This window comes from Urocitellus parryii, chromosome 8 (genome assembly GCF_045843805.1).
Source record: "Urocitellus parryii isolate mUroPar1 chromosome 8, mUroPar1.hap1, whole genome shotgun sequence".
Taxonomy (NCBI): Eukaryota; Metazoa; Chordata; class Mammalia; order Rodentia; family Sciuridae; genus Urocitellus; species Urocitellus parryii.
In genome coordinates, this window is record NC_135538.1 from 98,920,389 (window position 1) to 98,942,961 (window position 22,573).

General features: G+C 40.3%; 1 protein-coding gene across 2 annotated transcripts; it reads right to left on the reverse strand.

Moving 5' to 3' along the window:
• Nucleotides 1–9,183: 9,183 nt before the first annotated feature.
• LOC113191209 (glutathione S-transferase alpha-3-like) lies at nt 9,184–22,210 on the reverse strand. 2 transcript variants are annotated; one of them, XM_026400878.2, is made up of 7 exons: nt 22,105–22,210; nt 21,627–21,734; nt 18,358–18,409; nt 17,678–17,810; nt 15,690–15,759; nt 12,718–12,849; nt 9,184–9,609 (listed from the first exon to the last, which is right to left on the reverse strand). In XM_026400878.2, the coding sequence occupies exons 2-7, from the start codon at nt 21,711–21,713 to the stop codon at nt 9,490–9,492; spliced, it is 594 nt and encodes a 197-aa protein (XP_026256663.2). In that variant the 5' UTR covers nt 21,714–21,734; nt 22,105–22,210; the 3' UTR covers nt 9,184–9,489. The 2 variants fall into 2 exon arrangements, with proteins under 2 accessions (XP_026256663.2, XP_026256662.2); XM_026400877.2 differs by having other exon boundaries at nt 15,690–15,831.
• Between the last annotated feature and the right edge of the window lie 363 nt (nt 22,211–22,573).

A 22,573-nucleotide genomic window follows, 5' to 3' on the forward strand; every position in this document is an offset into this window, starting at 1 on the left:
TATTGTTCTAAGCAAGTGTCAGTGTCAAGATGAAAAAAATAAAAATGGAGCAGTATGGGTTTGGAACTGGGCCAATCAGTCTCCTGAGTCATTGTTGCTTAAACTTTGCTGACCTTCTTTACAAGTGGCCCTTTCACTAAACCCACAGGTTTGCTTACAAAATGTCTCAGCGGCCTCACTTAGAATGTTCCAGTTGGCATTTGTAGAAAGACAGAGTCCCTCTTCTCCCTCTTCTCAGGGTAAAAAGACTTTATAGTCGCTTGTGTCTTACATTAGGCTGGCTGTTCTTTGAGGAATTACTGCCTTCAGTGATTGTTCCATGGTGAGCTGTGGGACCTGCATCTGCCCAGACATACTCTTGGACCCTGTAGTATTTAAAATCAAGATGCCGCTCCTAAATTAGTTACTCCCGGAATTCATTTTAGTAAGGGCTCCTCAGAAAGTTCAAGATACCAATCTACAAAATGAAGCAATTCCTTCCAATTATACCCTCCCGTTTTGAATAGCTTCTTGACTGCCCTCATGCCACACTGACTACTTTTCTTGGTAACTCCAAGTCTTAGAGGTACTTTTTGTGGTCCCTGAATAATTTTTCCCTTGTGGGGAGAATGGCAGTAAGACTGATGGACAAAGCTCAGACTACCTGAAATCTGAGTTTGGTGATCATCAGGAATACACATAATAATTAATGCTGGCAATGACCAGGCAAAAAGGAACTCTTGCACACTGCTGGTGAGAATGTAAATTGGCATAGCCACTGTGGAAATCAGTAAGGAGTTTCCCTAAAAAAAAAAAGTTAAAAATGGAACTTCCATATGATCTAGCCAGACCACTCCTAGATATTTATCCAAAAGAAGTCAACATACTTTAGAGATACATGCATACCCATATTTATTGCGGCATAATTCACATTAACCAAATTATGGAATCAGTCTAGGTGTCCATCAACAGATGAATAGATAAAGAAGATGTGTGTGTGTGTGTGTGTGTGTGTGTGTACACAATGGAATTTCATTCATCCATAAGAAAGAATGAAACTGTATCATTCACAGGAAAATTGGTGGAACTGGAGACCATAATTTTGAGTGGAGTCAGTCAGATTCACAGAGAAAAATATCATGTTTTCTTTCATATGTGAAAGCTAGATGGGGAAAAGGGATGCCATGAGAATAGAAGGGAGGCATTTTGGGTACAGGAAGACCAGCAGGGAGGAAGAAAAGAGGGAGGGGGAGGCATCGAGGAGTGAAACTGATCAAATTACATTTTTACCTATATATGAATATACCACAATAAAATGTACCATTTTGTATAAATAGTATACACCAATAAAAAAGGAAAAAGATCTAATAAATCAAAACTGATAGTATTGCAGTAGGATCATTTTAATAGTAGTTTTCTAGTTTTTCATTTTCCCACTAACTCCCACAGTTTCTCAACTATTAACCAGCCAAAAACAGTCACCCTGGGGAACATAATGTTGTGGCACATTCTAAATAATTCACTGGGTCAATGTAAGCAGAACTTGGAACCTTTATTGCAGACAGCTGAGAGGCAGAGATCTAAATCTCTTGCTACATCTCGACCCTGATTGAGGGTAAGGACAGGCTTATAAAACTAAAAACCACAAAAAGGAGAGGGGCAGAAGAAGCAATCATAATAACAAGATACATTTCATAAAAGTGGAAAATTACCAGGTTGTATATAAAAAAAGTCACATTTTCAGAAGGGAGGAAGAAGAAGAGACCTGTCTTTATACACTGGTACTCTCAAAACAGAAATATGGTTAGGAGGTGAGTGGGGCAGAAGTGGGCACCATTTGGGAGGGGGCTAACTTCACCCAAGGTGGGGTATCTGAACAGAATGGGGTAAGTCTGGTCAGGATTCTTGAAATCAGCCCATAACAATGAGACAGGTTTGGTGCAAGGTGAGGATGCTGCTAATGAGTAACAATTTGGACCAAGAGAGAGGCGGTCTAGGAGCTCCTCCAAAGTTGCCATAAAAAAGTCAGATGGAGCTTCAGTTGAGTTGGTGCTGTTCAACTTTATAAAGTCCATTTTTTACTCTCATGGCTTCCTTCACTCATTCCTGCTTCCAGAAGCTGATATCATGACAGGGAAGCCCAAGTTTCACTACTGCAATGCAGGGTCAGAAGGGAGTCCTTCCCGTGGCTCTCTAGGGAGCCACTGAGGTGAAGGTAAGTTTTGACTTAGGCAATCTTACAATGAACCGGTATTAAATGCTCTTCTTGCAAGAAGTGTTTCCTACTGAGTGGCCTCTTAAGAACTGTTACCTTAAAAAATTGCCAGTTTGAAGAAAGAGTAAAGATTGGACCTGCAAATTGTCAATATTTCTTCTCATGAAACAACATAATGTAAAAAGAAATTTGTGGCATTTATATAACAATTAGAAACATGTAGCTGGTAGTACACTTCCAGTAATTCGAGAGACTCTGGAGCCTGAGGCAGGTGGATTGCAAGTTCGAGTCCAGCCTCGGCAATTTAGTGAGACCCTGTCTCAAAAGATTTAAAAGAAAAAAGCAAAAAAGGGAAGGTGAGGACTAGGGATGTAGATTAGTGATAGAGCACCTCTGGGTTCAATCCCCAGTAACATTAAAAAAAAAAAAAAAAGGAAGAAGAAGAGGAGGAGGAGGAGGAGGAGGAGAAAACTGAATACTGAATAAATAGTTGATGACATTAAAGACTTAGTGTTTTAGCTAGTAATGATATGACTGTGTATTGTTAGTTTTAAAAAATAGTTTTAGAAAAACACATTGAAGTAGTTAAGGTTGAAATATATATGATATGTGGAATCCCTTTCCTATTTCAAGAGGAGAGTGGGTATGCACATAAATCAAAGATTCTTGAAGCTAGATGAAGGGTAGAAAGAACAACATTATATCTGCTCTTTATTTTCACACATGTCAGAAATTTTCATAATAAAAATATTAAAATGTAAAATATTAGAAAATGCATGCTCATTTAAAAAGGTGCCTTTCAACCCACACAGCCATATCCCAGCAAAGCTCAAAATAGAGGTTTTTCATTTGTCTTAATGCATGCATTCCATTCAAGAAAACCCCACACAAAGTTTCTTGAAAAAAGCCAGTCTCTAGTGAGTTAGGGAAACAGGCAGGGAGGGGAGAGAGGGGGAGGCAGAGAGAAAAATCTATCTGAAATGTTTTCTTTAAGTTTCTATCTGCAACCTTGAAAAGGAACATATTAACTAGTTGTTTTGTAATATCAGGATGAGTAGGCATTTTTTTTTCCCTCTGTGGAAATCTCTGGCTCCTGAACATTGTGGGAGTGGCTTTCTCCCACTTGGTCTCTTCCCTCTTCAATAGGAGGGAGTTACCCAAATTGAAAAAAAAAATGAAATAAAATAAACACATCAGGAACTCTTTCATGCAGTGGTGCTAAGAGAGCAGCCTTTAACAAGGTAAGTTCTGATCTAATAAATTGGTCCCAAATTTCCTCACATACTCCCCTTTACATACCACAAAAAATACTTTAAACTGTGTCCTTAATACAAGCAAAAGCCTGTTTTACACTCACATTATGTATCCTGGATGTGCTTAATTAACAGTTCCAGCATTATTGATTCAGTTTCCCTTGGATACACCTTTACAGAAATGTTAACAGGAAGAACTTGGAAAACCAGTGCAGGAGAGTTTCGTGGTATGAGAAAAATTAATGAGGAGTAGAAAAAAAATAGCAGGTTAGACAAACTGAAACTATGACCAGTGAAGAGGAGAGGGTATGAGATTTATACTAGAGTTGCTTTTTCTCTAGAGGTCGTCAACCCATAATTATTGGAATTATGATACTGTAATACTATAAACACTGTGAAAATTCAGCATTGATATAGTCTATCACAGAAATAAATTAGTTTGTATGCCAGGAAAATAAGATTCTGTTGTGAACTTGCTACTAATTAACCAGATGAAAAGTCTCACCTTCTTTCTGGGGTTCACCATCTCATAGCAAATTTTTTTTTTTTTAAAAGGAGAATGGTTAAGGCAGCTTTTCTCATCTTTGGCAGGACTTCCTGTTTGGCCTGTGTAAATCTTTCTGAGTGGGACTCTCTTTCTCATTGTAGAATATTTAGAAGCATCCTGGCCCTGCCTCAACGGATGCCGTAGCACTTTTCAAATTCCCAGGATGTGACAGCCAAACAAACAATTGCCCACCATCCTCAGCTCGAACAAAGCAGCACTACACCTGGTTGAGGATCCCTGGGAGACATGACTTCCCAAGTGCTAACACTCAGAAGTCTACATGCAAAAACCAGACAATCACTGGAGCGTGTAATTAGTTTTAAAAGCACATGAACACTTAGCTGGAAGGCATGAGTCATTAAGAACTGGCATTTAAAAGCCAGCAATGCCCTGCAATAATGTTAATATAGAGAAGAAGGAAAGTTTCTATAAAGGAGAGACTGAGTTTCAGGGAGAGTGTCTGAAAATCCAGGTGTCAGAGAAACCAGGGTCTACCAGAATCACAGGACACAGTGCAGCACCTCTGGGAGAAGATACTGAAATGATAATGAAGAAAAGCATGTTGCAAGAGGCTGCAGAGAGGGTTTAGAGAAGGATGAGCTATGACCCTATTTTAAAAGGTAGGAAGCAGACACCTGGGGGGCAAAATTCATTCAGTCTGGAGATATATAGATTTTAACCTGGTACCCAGCAATCCCCATGGGGAGAAGGAGCGGGGTCTTCAGTTCTCTGAGGCTGGCAGGATTCTCCCCTTGTGCTGACTTGCCTGGTGAGCAGAATCAGGGTTCTTGTGTTGGAATTTCCAGAAACCCATAAAGTAGACTCATTCTGATCTGTCTGGTATCCTATAATGGTGTGTTGATGACTAGATTTAAACTCCTTCAGGTCAGAGACCAAGCCAGACTGGTACCTTGCTTCCAATAGCCATCATCATCTCTTGATTCATGGAAATTGCTCTGGAGTTTTATGGACAAAACAGAGATAGAGATAGATACATGGATAGAAGATGAATAGAACATGATGGATGAATGGTTGGATGGATGGAAAGACAAAGGATTCATGGGCTACCCAATGTGCTCAGCTGCACACTCATCTCCTAGGAACAGGAGAAAGAGTGAACATCCAGGTACTGAGTCCCTATTGTTGAGTGTGCATATTCTACTTCATTGCAATTTCTCAATAGCCCACAAAGGTAAACATAACCATCTCTATTTTCTTTTTTTTTTTAAACAAAGCTCATGATTTTCTTTTTTTTTAAGATTTTATTTATTTATTTACTTTTTTTAGTTCTCAGCAGACACAACATCTTTGTTTGTATGTGGTGCTGAGGATCGAACCCGGGCTGCACGTATGCCAGGCGAGCGCGCTACCGCTAGAGCCACATCCCCAGCCCCACCATCTCTATTTTCAACAGAGAAAATTGAGACTTAAAGACTAAGCAATCCACCAAGTACACATACTTCCAAATGGAAGTATAGCCTTTCTTCTAGCTATTAGAAATATAGCTAATATCACCCTGTCCCCATGATACCAGAACCACCAAAGAGATATAACTCCTTTAACTTACTACTGGAGTTAATATAGATTATACTCCTTTCAGAAACCGTTTTCAGGCTGGGGATATAGCTCAGTTGGTACTGTGCTTGCCTCACTTGCAAAAGGTCCTGCGTTTGATCCCCAGTACCACAAAAATAAGTAAGTAAGTAAATAAGTAAATATCAAGACCCATTTTCTTCATGGGGCAAATATGCTTATTCACTGCTAGTATACATTTGTTCTTCAAGATATTTTGAAAAACTAAAAAGTTAGCCTACATATTTCCTCACATCTTGAACTAATCCTCCTAGTTCAGTCAGATAAGTTGACATCCACTTTTACCTCAAATATACATACATATAGCCTCTCGTTGAAAATGGTGGATGATATAAAGATTAAAAACCAAATGTTGATTTCTTTATATTTTTATATCACAGACTACCAGGAGAAACATTAAAAATATTTAACATCTGTTGTGATAAATATGATATATAAATCTTCATATGTGCCATAAATTAAAAATATATTTCTTCTTATTTTCTAACTAATATAAATGATGTGTCAGATAAAGATGGATAAAGTTGTGGAGCCAATCAGTCATAAATCATTGTCAAATATCCAGTCACTTTGTGATTTTTACAAAATGTCCCTGTGTTCAGTTTTTTCTTTGTGGCTTATTATGCATTCCTCAATCTTGTATTCCCAGCACAAAGAGCAATGAAGTAAATCTTAGGAAATTCACTCCAGGATAAAAATAAATTCTTAATGTATGTAATAAGCTAAGGAGTGCTGAATCTGATGAGTTAAAAAAAAAATCTTTGTTCTAGAGTGTGTTAGTCAGCTTCCCTTTCTGTAACAAAGGAACTGAGATAATCAACTTAAAAGAGGAAAGGTTTATTTTGGCTCACAGTTTCAGGCGTTTCAGTCAGTGTTCATTAGGCCTTTTTGTTTTTGTGCCTGTGGTGGGCCAGTATATTATGGCTGGCAAGGACACGTGTCAGAGGAAAACTGCTCACCTCAGGGTTTTCCAAGAAGGAAAGAGAGAGAGAAAGTGGGGTGAGGGGAGGGAAGTGATGAGCTTCCTACAATCCTTTTGAAAGCCACACCTCCAGGGAGGTAAAAGTCCCCCTTCTAAAGATTTCCACCAGAGATATGAAAAATTGTGGTATGTATGTGTAATAAGAATTGTAATGCAAAAAAAGTATGTGTAGAAAGACATGAATCGGTGTGAACATACTTTATACAAAGATATGAAAAATTGTGCTCTATATGTGTATGAATTGTAATACATTCCGCTGTCATGTATTTAGAATAAATAAATAAATAAAAAAGACTTCTGCCAACTTTAGAAGTGCCAAGCTGAGGAATAGGCCTTAAAAACAATCTTTTGAGAGACGTCCCAGATTTAAAATGTAGCATTTTGCCTCAGACCCCCAAAGACTCATGTACATCACAATGCAAAATACCTTTGTTCTGTCCCCAAGGCAGATTGAGAACATACTATTGAAAAGACATTTCACAGAGGCTTTCCTTTAATTCCCTGAAAAGTCTCCAGGTGAGAGCAAGCAGGCAAATGTGCAAAGGGAACTGGAAACACTTTAGGAAGCTGTCTAGGAAGGAGCATCTGGTTTGTTCTCAGTTGACCCAATATTGAATAAATATTTTAAAAGTATGAGCCAGAAAGTCCCAGGTCACCCTCTGCCCTAGCACAGCCATCTGTGGGGAAGCTTACACTAAAAAACTGATTAGGTGTAACGAAGCCCCAGATTCAATTCCCTAGATCCCATGGGCTCGCCATAGGACAAATAACTATGTATCTCAACCTATATTTTGAGATTGCAGACTTGAAGGAGACCTCCTCTTCCTTCCCTTCACGTGGAGCAGGGCAATGCTCCTGAGCAGGTGGAGAAGTGGTGGACAATGTTTTGACCAAGCCTCAGATCAGGAAGCCTCTGAGACGACGGGCCAGTATGTGGAGACAGAAGCAGAGGACCATTCAGATGTTCAGGTGTCTCTGAGCTCCTTGATTCCTGGAATGGAGTAAACCCCCAGGCTACCCCCAGGCTACTGGATTTAATGTGGTATTTAGAATGGTTAATTGGGAGGCCACTAGGATGAGACAGCTCCAGGTCCCTGACTCTCATATATGTAAACTGAAACCCACCTCTGTCAGGAAGGTGTACTAAACCTCATCTGATCAGAAACTGACTGCTGACATCTAATCAGCGATTTTACCCTTTAACCAAACAAATGTTTTCCTTTTCTTGTTTCCATAATTACCTTATAAAGACTTCCTCTCACGTCTACCTGGGTATCGGCCTAATCATTCTGGTTTGTTAATTCCAGATACATGAATTTATGTCTACTGAAATGAACCTGTTAAAATTCGAATGTGCCTAAACTTATCTTTCAACATGGGTAAGAGACTCTCAGTGGGGGAAAATGTCATTGTTCTGAGTTACTTTAAAGAACAGTTTTTTAAATATGATTTTATGTCACGTTGGCAAGATAAGGTGTGTGGGTTTATTCTATGACTTTCTATTTTCCTCACCACACAATCTAACTTTTTTTTTTATGGTCTTCAAAGTCTTTACTGCATACTCTGAGACCTGTTCCTGATGTCCCCTTAGGGTCACTCTTCCCTGTCTTAAGCTTTAATGCTCCCCTGAAAGAAGCTGTGTTCTCTTTCCTCAAACACTTGATGCTTGGCCTCTCTTCTTGGCCACCGATTGTGCTGATCTCTGCCTGGGTACTACCCCCGCTGCCCAGTGCTGGTGCCACCCATGTATACTGATTGTCCCTCCTGCTCATCTCACCTCAGAGTGATATACTCCTCTCCTTGAGAAACTTGTCTGGCCTGCAGATCCCAGCAGATGTCTACTGATGGTGAACTCCCATCATTAGCTTATCTGAGCATGGTGTTTTGGGAGAAGTTATGTCCTCACAAAAGGCTGTTTAAGTCCTAACCCTTTATATGGAAAAAGGGTTTCTGCAGAAATAATTCAGTTGAGGTCATAATGATAAGGGCAGCTCCTAATCCAACTGCTGGTATCCCCATAAGAAGAGGATAATTTAGACACACAACACATACAGGGAGAATGTCCTGTGACCATGAAGGCAGGGATTAGAGCATTGTGACATTTTTTGATTTTTTTTCAAAAACTCTTAAGAATTGCCAGGACCTATCAGATACTAGGAAGAAGCTAAAAAGGATCTTTCCCTAAAGCCTTCAGAGACACCATAGAACAGTTGTAGCTTGACTTCAGACTTAGCTCCAGAACTCTGAGGAAATGAATTTTCATTATTTAAAATCTCCAAGTTTGTAGGAATTTCTTGTAGTAGTCATAGGAAGGTGATACACATGGTATGTATGATTTTAGATTAGGTTTATCTATTTTTTTTTGTTTCTTCCTCTCACTAGAACCATTACCATGACATAGAGAATGTATCAGTTTTTTTCATCATCGATATCTGGCTCCAAGAACACAGGATATTTCATGCTGGACATAAATATAGATTGCATAAACAGAGAAAAAGTAGAAACAAATGGTTCTTTATAGGTTTGTTTTTGTGTTTTGGTGGGAATGGTAGCAAAACATAAAAAAAAAGATATTTTTGCAAAAGCTAGAGTGTCAGAGGAAAATTTCTACCACCATGCTTAACCGTACTTTAATTTTTGAGATAGTACATGACAGATAATATAAGACATTTTTAAAATTAAATCAGGGTCTAAGAAAGTTTCTCTGCTCTATTTAAATTTAAAGAGATATCCCAGGAGATGATCATGATTATCAACTTGACAACACCAAATAGACTATATTGCAAAGAAGACTACATAGTTCATTTCTAACTAAATTAGCAGATAAACTTTAGAAAACTTTGTTAGCCTCCTAGTAATAAAGATCATCTTTTGGAAAAAGCCCAGTATTGTATGTGCTATGTCTCCATGTCTGCCTCATTTAACTGAAAATCTTCTTTATTGCTTCTACAGATTCTTCATTCTCCAAAGGCTTCCTCTGGCTGCCAGGCTGCAGAAACTTCTTCACTGTGGGCAGGTTACTGACTCTGGTTCTTAGGGCCTGCAATGCAGAAGAACAAGCCTCAGAGTGGAGCCCAAACCAACACCCATTAACACAACCAGGAAGTCTGAATCCCTCCACCAGCACAGCATGCTGTCTGGGAGACACATCGAATGAGAAAAATAAATAAATAAATAAATAAGAGCTAGAAAATAAAGCTCAATAACAAGTTCCCCAACTTCTCTTTAAAACTATATTCCGTTCCAGCATTCTTCTCATCTTGATCCAACTTGATCTTAAACACCTACCAAAACCAGTTAAGCCAAAACACAGTCATTCCTGGGAGTAATGAAGTCAAGAACAGCTAGAAAAGAGGAGGCAGCAATTAAGCCAACAGGCTCCATGGGGAATGTTCAGTCAAGTATGGCCTTGGCTTCTCCCCCTCGCAGGACCCCTATTAGTCCTCATTATGTTTCTCCTAATAGGACCATGTCTATTAAATTGCCTACAGAAGTTCCTGCAAGATCAGATACATAAATTCACCAACCAGTCAGTCAATCAACTACCAGTCCCTGATGCCCAAGATAGAGACCTGGGACTCATGACCAACTCCTTTAACTCCAGAGACTCTGCCCCCACATAAAACCCTCTTGAGCTCCTTTTCCAGATTTTACAATCCCTCTTTTACTTCCTAGGAATGAGAACTACTCTCCAGTAGGTCCACTCTGCTTGTTTCTGTCTGCTCTACAGCATCCCCACAAAGAAGCATCAAACCTATACTCCCCACACATCAGATGAGGAGCCACTAGCCAGGCGAAGACTAGCAGATCAACTTCACTCACATGCCTAGGCACAAAAGACTTCCCTACCTACTTACTTTGGTTGATACTCTTCAGGTTGGATAGAAGCCTTCCCCACATCCAGGGAAACTGCTGACACCATTGCCTCCATCCTCATTGAGGGGATCATTCCCAGGTTTGAACTTCCCACCTCCATCCAGTCAGACAACGGTCCAGCCTTCACTTCTCAGGCTGTTCAACTAGTCTCCAAAGGCCTCAACATCACTTGGAGGCTCCACATCCCCCACCAACCCCAGTCCTTGGGTAAGGTTGAGAGGCCTAATGGCATTCTCAAAGATCATCTCACTAAACTTGTTATTGAACTTAGGCTCTCCTAACCCAATCTCCTGCCCTTGGCCCTCACCTGATTTCAGGCAGCCCCTTGAGCTCCCTCAGGCCTTAGCACCTTTAAGCAACTCTATGGGTGCCCTTTCTTAACCACCCAAAGCTTTACAGTCACTCCTCCTCCCCTATGCCCTACCTGCCCTATCTCACACTTCTAACAAACTCCTAAGGGAACATGCAGATCAATGCCTTCCTGCACCATTCATTGCCAGCACAACCTCAAACTAAACTGTACTCTCTTCAACTCGGTGACTCAGTCTGACTCCAGGAACTACATTCTCAATCATTGGAACCTCTCTGGACGGGACCCCATACGGTCATACTTACCACCCCAATGGTGACCAAGCTTTTAGACACTCTCCCTGGTACTATGTCTCCTGACTTAAAAAGGCACCTCTTCCAAATGTCCAGTCCTGGACTTCCACCACGACCACCAAACTCAAAATTTCTCACCAACTCTCTTCTTCTTTTACTAATCATTATTCTCTCTCAAGTTTTTATCTCAAACCACAGATGCCGCTTCTACAACCAAGCCACCAGGATGACACCACCCACTCTCAGTTTATGAGTCCACTGGCTGCAATTGGGCTGTCACCCTTAACATTACTGGATTCAACCAAGCCACCTCCAATACTTCCTAGAGTCCCTACAACAAGACCAATGACTGATACCAAAGATCTCCTCCGCTCAGAAATGGTTTGATGTCATTGACAACCTATGGCTTCAAGGAAATTTTATGGACTTTACCCCTACCAAAGTAGTTATCTATAGCCACTGAGTGTTATTTTTGGCTGCCCTGGTGTTCTCAGACCTGTCCCCCGAACATTCCTCCACTTCCCCTTCTAGACCCAACGCCGCCCACCATTAAGCAGTAAGTAGCCAGAGGACTTTACGCCATCCCCCATGTCACTTAGAAAAACAAAAAGGGAAGAATGTTAGGTGCAGAACAGGCTGAGTAAGCTGTCTGCAGGGCATGCCAAACAAAGTTAGCTGCAGGGTGACCTGGTCACTCAAACCCTCTGTCTGGTTCTTTATCAACTATTTGCTTCAAGCCCAAATGCCCAAGCCCCCACTCAAGGATGAACACTCAACCCCCTGCTCAAGGCCAAGCACTTAACCCGCTTGTGTGCCAACAAGGCAGCTTGCAGACCCAGAGACCCCATTAGATTTGGGCTATAAAAACTCCCTCCTGCCGGGCCCCTCTCCTCTTGCTTTCTCTATCTCTCTTGCTATTTCTCTTTCTCTCTCTCTCTCTCTCTCTCTCTCTCTCTCTCTCTCTCTTTTCTCCTCCATTGCACTGCTGCAATAAAGATCTCTTGGTTGCTCTGAGTGTTGTGGTCACTTTCCTTTCACCTTACACTTTAATCCTGTAGATTCATTGCTACTATATGATATAAGAAAAAAATATGTGACATGTGCCTGTCACATGTGGATAAAAGAATCACTCAAACAGAGTGAAAAGAAGATATGGGAAAACTGAGTTAGAAACGATGATAGAAATAGACCAGCAAATCCAGGTGGCAGGTGCTACAAATTATCACACTGAGAGATAAAGATGGGATTGTTGGAGGGTGGGGGTTTGCAGAGTGAAATATAATGTCTGAGGCTGGGAACCTGAGGGGGAGGAAGGAAAACAGATGGAAGGAGACCTGCTCAGCCTGGAAAGACATGGCTTACATGGGAGGAGGGGATTCCCAAGGAAGTCATAGTTAGAACCCAAATAGAATAGGGGCTGGGAGGAGAAAGCTGGGCCCTTGGTTTCACTTATGATACAAAGCCAAATATACTTAGAGTAGCATCCACCTCAAAAATTCCTTGTATAGCAAGATTCTTTTCTTCTAGCCTAGAATATCTTTCTGGAGTCCATGGAAGGGAGGGTGAAGCCTAGAGATGGCTAGAAGTCAGAACACCACCAGCCCCAGTGTTTAGATGTTAGATCACTGATGGGAGGTGTAGGCCTCTGTGAGGACTTGAGAGAGAGCACCTTCAGTAGAGGGAAGTTGGCCAGAACAGTGGAGTCCAGCTCTTCCACATTGTAGAGAAGCTCAGTGAGGAGAATGTCAGCCTTGCTCAGCCTGTTGCCAACCAGGTAGTCTTGCCCATGGCTCTTTAACACCTGCAGAATGGGAGGAGTCAGGTCACGAACACACATAGCCAGACTGAGCCCCAGCTTGTCCCCGAGCCTCGGAGCTCAACTGGCCCCAACTGCTGCCTCCTGGGAAGGTGTGGAGCTACCCAGAAGATCTTTATGGAGGCCCTGACTCATGAAGGAGAATCAGAAGTGGGTCACTGCTCCCTCCTCTGTGAAATCTTGCGTGATCCTTTTATTCTCATCCCCACACCCCTGTGTTGTTCACACAGCTCACCATGCCCTCCATCTTGCACACGTGCCAAGGGCGTGGCATCTGCTGGGTCATGGTTCCATCTGCCCTACACTCTAAATTGAGCAACAGGTAATTTTAAGATGTTCCACTCTCCTTCCTCTCCAGTCTCTGTACACAGTGTCTCCACTTTTATAAGCATGCTTTCCCTATGTGTACATCATTTCAGTATCTCTGTTTTTCCTCTTGTCTGATTTCTTAATGTCCTGGTTATGTGTCTAGGATCTAAAGTGACTTTGAATCATCATATCTTTTGTGACATTGGCTTTCAGCTTGATGGTCTGAAATATATGCTGCATTATCCAGGAGTGAACTGCACTGACATCTGCATCTTAGTCTGAAATGCATGGGAAAGGTGATATGTGGTGAGACAGGAGTGGCGAGATGGACACCTGATAGAGTTGACATGATATGATGTAAATTCGGCTATCTCAGAGATGCGTACTTATGGGTTCTTGAAACTCTCTTCAATTTCTGAATGTAATACAATTTTCACAAAAGAATTTTTGGGTAATATGTGATATTTGTTTAAATATCTCAGCAATATTGAAATGAGGAAGAATAAAGAAAAGACCCCTGGCACTATCAATTAAAGAAAATGTTTTGTCAACCACCCTATCAAATTAAGTATACATAGAGAAGTATGAACAATTGCTTGGTTCAAGAACAAAACACAACATCATATTTATGCTACAATTTAAAGCACTCTTTTAGCTTTACCTCCAGTGTGCTCAGAACTTCCCACCGCCCAAGGGCTAATTCTGGACTATGAATTCTGTACATAGAGAATTCTAGTTTGATTCCCAGTAATTAAAACTTTCAACTTGGTATCACTAGTGCAAGCCTTCCTCATAGTCTATCTTCACACAATGACTGAGTGCCCTCTGGAAGTGAAGGTCAATGTCCAAGGAATCCCAGGCACTGTTTTTCTCCTGCTTCTGTTATGGAAAGAATATCTGAGTCCCCCAAACTCATAAGTTGTGATCTCAATGCTGTTATATGGGGCCTTTGGGACATAATTAGGTCCTGTGGGAAGAGTTCCCAGGAATAGCACTACTGCCCTTATAATGAGACCTTGGACCCATCTGCCATAGGAGAACACAGCCCAAAGTCATCCATTCACGAACCAAGAAGCAAAGCTTTCCAGATACCAATCCACCATGTCCTTGATCTATCACTTCTCAGTCTCCAGAACTATGAGAAATATATATTTTTTTGCATAGACCCCCCCTCTATGGCATTATTCATATGGCAATCCTAAGTGCTAAGATAACCTGCTGGGATTAAGATGCCCTCTAAACTCTGTCTCTGTGCTGTATTCATGAACTGCATCTTGTTCTATATGTATCTTCCCTCATTTCCACTGGACTGTTCCATCAACAGGCAAGCCTCACCCAGATAAAGAGAAAACCAGTGTTTGTGCTCAGGCCCAGCCTGATGCTGGTCATGATCCCCCTGCCCTGGTCCTTCTCACTCAAGTTATTGATAATAAGAATAGAAAATAATACCATACAGGGATACGGCCACATCAATGTTTATAGCAGCACAATTCACAATAGCTATATTGTGGAACCAACCTAGATGCCCTTCAATAGATGAATAGATAAAAAAATGTGGCATTTATACACAATGGAATATTACTCAGCACTAAAATAACAAAATCATGGCATTGGCAGGGAAATGGATGGCATTAGAACAGATTATGCTAAGTGAAGTTAGCCAATCCCTAAAACACAAATGCCGAATATCTTCTTTGATATAAGGAGGGTGACTCAAAATGGGATAGGGAGGAAGAGCATGAGAAGAAAATTACCTCTAGATAGGGAAGAGAGGTGGGAGGGAAAGGGAGGGAGAAGGGGAATTGCACGGAAGATGGAAGGAGACCTTCATCGTTATACAGAATACATGTATGATGCTGTGAGAAAAAAAAAAAAAGAAGTGTGTCACATTAGATTGGGTAGAGAAAAGTGATGGGAGGGGAGGGGAGGGGAAGGGGGGATAGGAAGGGCACCAGAATAAAATAGACATTATTATTGTTGTATGTATATAGGTGACTCTATGACCAATGTGATTCTGCAACATGTACAATCAGAAAAATGAGAAATTATACCCCATTTGATTCAAATGTAAAAAAAAAAATGACCTTGTATAATACTGTATAATACTTCAGCTTAAACTCAAAGATGTCCTACACCTCTTTTTTGGTGTTCAATTGCCAATAAATAGCACATCATTTTATAAATAAATGATCAAATGAAAGTCTATTAAAATCTGAATAAAAAATTATATGTTAAAAAAAATGAATTTGTTGTGGGGAGGGGCTGGGATTGTGGCTCAGCCATAGAGCACTCGCTTCACACGTGAAAGACCCTGGGTTTGATCCCCAGTACCACATAAAAATAAATGAATAAACAAAGAAAGAAAATAATACCGTACAGTGTTCTTTCCTTATGTCCTTCCCATAGAGGTTGTATTTGGTGGCAATATAGTTGAGAAGGACACTAGGCTGACCCAGCTTCAGCCTATCAATCTTCAATTTAGAGGGTGCCCTATAGGTGAAACCAATTCCACTTACCTTCTCAAAGGCAGGAAAATAACGGTTTCTCGATTTCTCTTTGATCTGAGTAAGTCTTCCACCTTTGTCACTAGATGGAAGGTATGGGTAAAGAAGGACCATTTCATTCAAATCTACCATCCCTTCTGAATACATATCAATTCTGGAAAAAACAAAACACAAACACTCTGTCAAAAGCCTTCTGCCCTACATTTTTTTCTGCCCCACATTTTGTAGTTTTGAAACACAAGAGAATAAAGCATCAGATAGGAGCAAATTAATTCTCCTCTAGTAGGGACCCTTCAAAATCCAGTTTCAATCTTCTGGGTTTTATTAATAGATTAACATTTATTTCTTGGAGCAACCTACAGGGAATACATGTCTAAATGTTTGTTATATACATGACCACATACGGTTCCAAGGAGCATACTGGGCCATCACAAGTTAAGGTCTTTAGAGAACTTGGTAGTACATATAGGCTATGCTCTCTGTGCTGTGCCTTGTTCTGGACATAAAGATACTGTGATTCCAGTGGCTAAGCACTTGCCTCCTAGGTACACTCAAGACAGAATCCCTGGCCCAGACTCTCAGACAAGTCCCTCTCTTTCATTCTTTCTATTATATAGCTCAGGATCATTCCATGTTCAATGTTAGAAATAAAGTGCTCCCAATTATCTCCCATAATTCATGCTCCCTAATCCGTTCCATATACTGTTGCCCAATGCTGATCATGATTACATTTCTTGTGATCCCCACCTAAGAAAGTCCTCTACTTGCTGCAATTATTTATATAGTTACAGTAAGTTCATGACATAGGAAAGCTTCATTTCTTTTGCTTCAAGTGGGTTTTTCAAAATTCTTTTTAAAAAGCAATTTTATTGACAAATGTTCACACCATAGTTGTCACCCAATTAAAGTCTACTATTCAGTGATTTTTTAGTACATTCACAGAATTCTGCAAATATTAATATTCTCCAGTTCCAGAACATTTTAACCATGCTGGGTAGATTAAAAAACACGTATACCACCTCTCCCAACAGCTCCAGAAAATACTAATCCACTTTCCATCCAATTCATGCTAGAGAAACATACAAAATGTGATTGGGATCTGGTTTATTTAATGTGATATAATGTTGTCAAGGCCCATCATGTTGCTACATGCATTGGTACTTCATCTCTTTGGACAGCAAATACTATTCTATTATGACCAAAGAAATTTTCTTCATCCATTCATCCATTGGATATTTAGTTTATTTCCACTACTTGGGTATTATGAACAATGCAGCTGTGAATATTCGTGGACAAATACCACTCAGGATGTATTTTTATTCCTCTTGGGTATATCTCTAGTTCTGGAATTGCTGGGGTATTGCTAACTCTAAAATTTTTGAGGAACTTTCCACAGATCCTTTCAAGATGTTATTTTCAATAAAGCAGTTCCAGCCCAGGAGGGAGGAGACCTAAACCCCAGTGCTGAATCAGTGGACTTCTTCAAGTCTAAATGAAATGCCTTGTGTCACCCTCATGTCTTGACACCAGATTCCACCAACCCTCATCCAGTTGACCCATCTGTAGAAGAAGAGGATAGCTTAGGTTCCTGCCTGTCTGTCTTGTACTTTCCAGAAAGGGAAAATCAGGTGCTTCATATATTTCCTTCTCAGGCCTTCAAGTCTAGACACTCAAATCCTTCCTCTGTCCCATGCTATTACATAGATTGTTTAACCTCTAAAGCTAAGCAATGGAATCAGGATTCCACCATCTTCCTGAATTCATAGTTCCTCAGGATTTGCAAGCCTCTATGAACCATGTCCTCTCTACATGACACTGCCCTGAATCCACTCCATGCTTACTCTTCCTGCATCTCCACAGCACTCTCCCACACTGACCTCAGTGTTTATGCCCAGGGTCAGCCTGGTGCTATTCAAGATCTCCTTGCCTTGGTTTTTCTCACTCAAGGAAGGACCTAAATTCTTCCCGTGTTATCTGCAAAAATAGAAAATACACCGTACAGGGCTCTCTCCTTTATGTCCTTCCCATAGAGGTTGTGTTTGGCAGCAATGTAGTTGAGAATGGCTCTGGTCTGCACCAGCTTCATCCCATCGATCTCCACCATGGGCACCTGCTGGAACATCAAACTCCCATCTTGTGGAAGGAGAAAACAAACAGAATGAAATGTGGTCACTCATGTCCACAATGTAAAACAGTTGTGGAAATGACTGAAGATACAAGAGGAAAAATTATCACTTGGTAAATTTTCAAGTAAGACACCAATTTATTTTTAGTTTTTGTTTCTTCTTTTACTTATCCAATTGCTTTACTTTTAACCTCTTGTCTCACAGCTGTTTAAATTTCCCATGCATCCATACACCTTTGTGTGTCCCTGAATATTTGTGTGTCTAGCTCGTCTCCAGGGACATTTTGCAAGAAGTTGAGGAGCCTGTGACTAGTCAGGAGCCAATTGCACTCAGCGTGTGAAGAAGGCAAGGAGAGGGCATGCAAGGGGCCCTGAGTTTGTTCCTTAGCAAGGACTCACAATGGTCGCACTCTTGAGCCCCCAGAGAGTTGCCAGGTCTCACTCTCTACCTCTCCTCTGTCAGCACTGCCATCCTCACAGATACAAGAGTGTTGTCTGGTGTTTCAATCTTCTACTAGGAACCCTCTTAAGACGTATTACGATATTTGTTCTTACCTTTTCTTAACTTTTCCAAGTCATCTCGAGTTTTCATGAATTTCTCTTCAAACTGGAGAGCAGAAAAGGTAAATGAGTCCTGATTAGTTCACTCAATCGCCTTGCATGCTTGTCAGCTTGAATCATTCCTGTCTACATATGATATGAAGGGGGTAAGATTTTTGAGATTGGACATATTTATCGAAGAGTCTGGTCAAGGCTATCTGGAAATTTATAGTACATCTGTCAGGAAAAATGCATGGGTCACAACCCTGAAAAATGCTTGATCCCATCCATCACAGATGTGTAGGCAGCTCAATGGCAGGGACCTCATCTGTCTAGTTCACTGGGTATCCCCAGGACCTACTACAAAACTTGGTTCTTTATAGGTGCCCACACAATTATGCTGAATGAATAGGTTCCAATGGTTAATAGGCAGTTTGTTACTGTCTCCTCCCTCCTGCCCACCTCACAATTGTGGTGTGTATTTTTAGTATAATTTTTCAGTATAATTGCATTCATTTTCTTATATGGTAGAGTTTAGATATTTTTTAATGGGAATTTCTGACATGCATAAAAATAAACAACTGAGTATATTGTTGCTCCTTTATCCCTTACCAGTTTGAACAATTATCAACTGGTAGTAACAGGCTTTCCTCTAGGTGCTCACTCACTCTTCTTTTCTGGTAATAGTTTAACAGAAGTCCCGTCCTGGATTTCATGCACAGTCATGCCCCATAACAAAGTTTCAGTCAATCACTAACTTTGTACACAAAGGTGGTGCCATAAGATTATAAAAGAACTGTAAATTTCCCATTGATTAGTGAATACATCAGTGAACAAAATTCAGTGAAGCATTTAGTAGAAGCCTTTGAAGACCTCCATAAGATCCTTCAAAATATTGAAAACACAAGGACTGCAGGTGTACCTCAGTGGTAGAGCACTTGCCTATCATACACACTTCCCTGGGATCAATCCCTAGCACTGTAAAAAAATTAAAAATTGTGGGGATGGGGTTGTGGCTCAGTGGTAGAGCACTCGCCTAGCACGCATGAGAAACTGGGTTCCATCCTCAGCACCATATAAAAATAAAATAAAGGTATTGTGTCCACCTAAAAACTAAAAAATAAATATTAAAAAAATTCTGTGCATTTCAGCTAATGTGTTTAAATAATCTAGAATTATGATCACTGAGAATTGCCTATATTAAAAACAAATTTTTTAAAGTTGAAAACATACTCCAAATGACAAATTTCTTATTAATAGAATTTTTCATGGTACATTATCTGCTTCCAAGTAAATTATATATTTATAAATAAGTTATGTATTTGTTAATGAACAAAAAGCAAAACAAGCAATCCACCATGCATATAATTCTGAACAGTGATGCCTCCTCATAGCAAGCATCAGAATGATCCTTAGTAGCTAGATCAGGAGAAGGCACTGTGATCATAGCAGGTTACAGATCCATGCATGTTTCTGCCCCCAAAATCTTCCAGTGGGACATGATGGGGAGGAAGAAGACAGTGATATTGTTGATTCTGAACTTGTGTTTGCTTCTTAACTTTTAATGGAAGAGTTTTTTAAAAAAATAAAATTAAATAAAAATAAAAAATGGAAAAAGCTTAGAGAACAAGGAATAAAAATATTTTACACAGCTATACAATGTATCTGCACTTTAAGTATTACACAAGAGTCAAAAAGTTAAAAATAATAAAAGTTTATAAAGGAAAAAATTTACAGTAAACTGAGGTTAATTTATTATTGAGAAAGGAAAACATTTTAATAAATTGATTATAGCCTTTGTGTGCAGATTCATAAAGTGTGCATTGTGCTAAATCAGCTTTTCATTATCTTAAGAAACACCTAACATAATCAACTTTAAAGAGGGACAGGTTAATTTTGGTTATCACTGTTTCATAGGTTTTGGTCCCTAGTCATTTGGCCCTATTGCTTGGTGGCAAGGCAGAACATCATGGCAGGCAGCACGTGGGGGAGCAAACCACTCACCTCTTGGCTGTCAGGAAATCAAGAGAGACACAGGGGCTGCATTCCCACACCCCCCTCAAAAGCAAGCCCTCAGCCACAGAACTCCTCCCACTAAGCCCCACCTCTAAACAGTTCCACTACACCCAGTGGTGCCTCAGGGTAGGGACACACCCTTCCGGAACTTTTCACATCCAAATTATATCATTGGGTGGTGACCTGGGCCTTCACTTTCACTCACCACTCACTCACTGACTCACTTGGAGTAATTGTCAGACCTGAGAACTCTACACTGATTCAGTGCTGCATATAGGTGTCTCATATTTCCACTTTGTACCATGTTTTTCTGTGCTTCTTTTATGTTTAGATACACAAATGCTTCTAATTGTGTTACCATCACCTACAACATTCAGTACAGTATCATGTCACACAGGTGTGTGGCTTACCATCAACAGGCCACAGAATGTAGCCAAGGAATATAAGAGGCTACCCCCCACCCCGGGTTTTGTGTTGGTACACTCTATAATGTTTGTACAATGAAATTTTCTAATGACATGTTTCTCAGACTGTGTCCTCATTGTTAATGACACATGACTCTCTTTCATTCTTAAATAGTTCAATTCGTTTCTCTAAAATATAGAAACTGTTTAAAAATAACTATATTATCTCACCAAAAACACTAATAATAACTATTAGCAATATTCAATCAATAATCATGTTTCTAACTTTTATAAATTATGTTCTAAATAATTTATAAATATATATAAATAATTTATAAAGTTTTAAGTGTTTAAACTTAAATCCAAATAAAGTCCACCAATTGTGGTATATTTCTTACATTAATGTTTATCTTCTTTGATGAGAATACTGACAATTTATTTAGTTAAGCCTGTATCTTAATTATTGGCAGTGTTGTTTAGGACACAATTCTTGACATGGTATCTAAGAAACATCACTTAGCTTATGTGAGAAAAGTATCTGATTAGGGTCTGTAAACAAGTCAGGATGGCGCCTGGCTTTTTGCCAGAGGGAGTGGTTTGTGAAGTAAGGCCAGGGAGCCATTAAGTGTGGAGATTCCTTATTGGTTGACTGCTGTATCTAGTGTATGTTAATTAAGATAAGCTGTGCGTAATGTATATATACCCCTCCTGTCCTACGATAAACGGCTCCCACTCCTGCTGTATCAATGTACACAAGTTGCTCGTCACCCCCCTCCCCCCCCCTTTAGTTTGCTGCAGCCGGACCACGGCAGTATCTAATAACTTAAAATGATCCAACTTGAAATGATCTAACTCAGAACTTACCTCTACGCCAGCTGCAGCCAAGAGCCATCGAATGTTCTCCATTCTGCCCCGTCCATCAAAGTAGTGAAGAATGGGTTTCCCTGCCATGATAGCAGTGTCTGGGTTTTCCTAAATATGAGTGAGTGAAAGAAACGGTTACTATGGCAAAACCTAAAGAAAACCTTACTTCACTTGTTCTTAGTTGGCTTTTAAAATAAATCACTAATTTTGGAATTCACATAGTCAGCCAACACTTGACTAGTCTCATGTTAGCTTTGCTAGTGGAAGACAACTCTGTCTGAGGCCACCTAAGAAATTTAAAAACTGTTCTCCAGAGAATGTTATCACCCTGTGTCCTCCAGGGGAAAGATGCATTTCTCCATCTCCCCTGTTCTCTGGGGGGTGGGGGGGGTTGCCTCCTACATATGACGAAACCAGTCAGGACCACTCCAGGTGTACTGAGCTGGCACGAAATGATCACACACAGATAGAGAAATACCTTTTTCTTTGGGTTCCGCTGACGGCTCCTTTGACCCTTCTCTCACAAAGGAGGCAAGGCAGGCAATAAAGAGAGCATGCCTCAAACCGAGGTTTTATTGGGGGAGGCTGGTCCATTGAATATTTTATCCCAAAAGGGCAAAGGGGTAGAATTACAAAGGAATAGTTGAGTGTAACTCAACCCCAGTGGGTGTCCCTGACTCCTGGAGCCACGCCTTGTTATCCGACCTAGGAGCTGGGGTAATGTCCAAGTTACTGAGACTTGGCACTGCCTTGCCAGACTGAATGCAATAATTGTTCAGACCCCTGTGCATCAGGACTTAAAGACCTCTGCATCAGAGCTTTTCCTGAGAAAAGTGACTAAAAATATAAGAACATAAGACTTTCCAATCAGCAAATTTTATGTAGATTTATAGAACTCAGAACATTTTGTGACTTATGCTAACAGCAACCTGTGCGTCAAAAAAGCA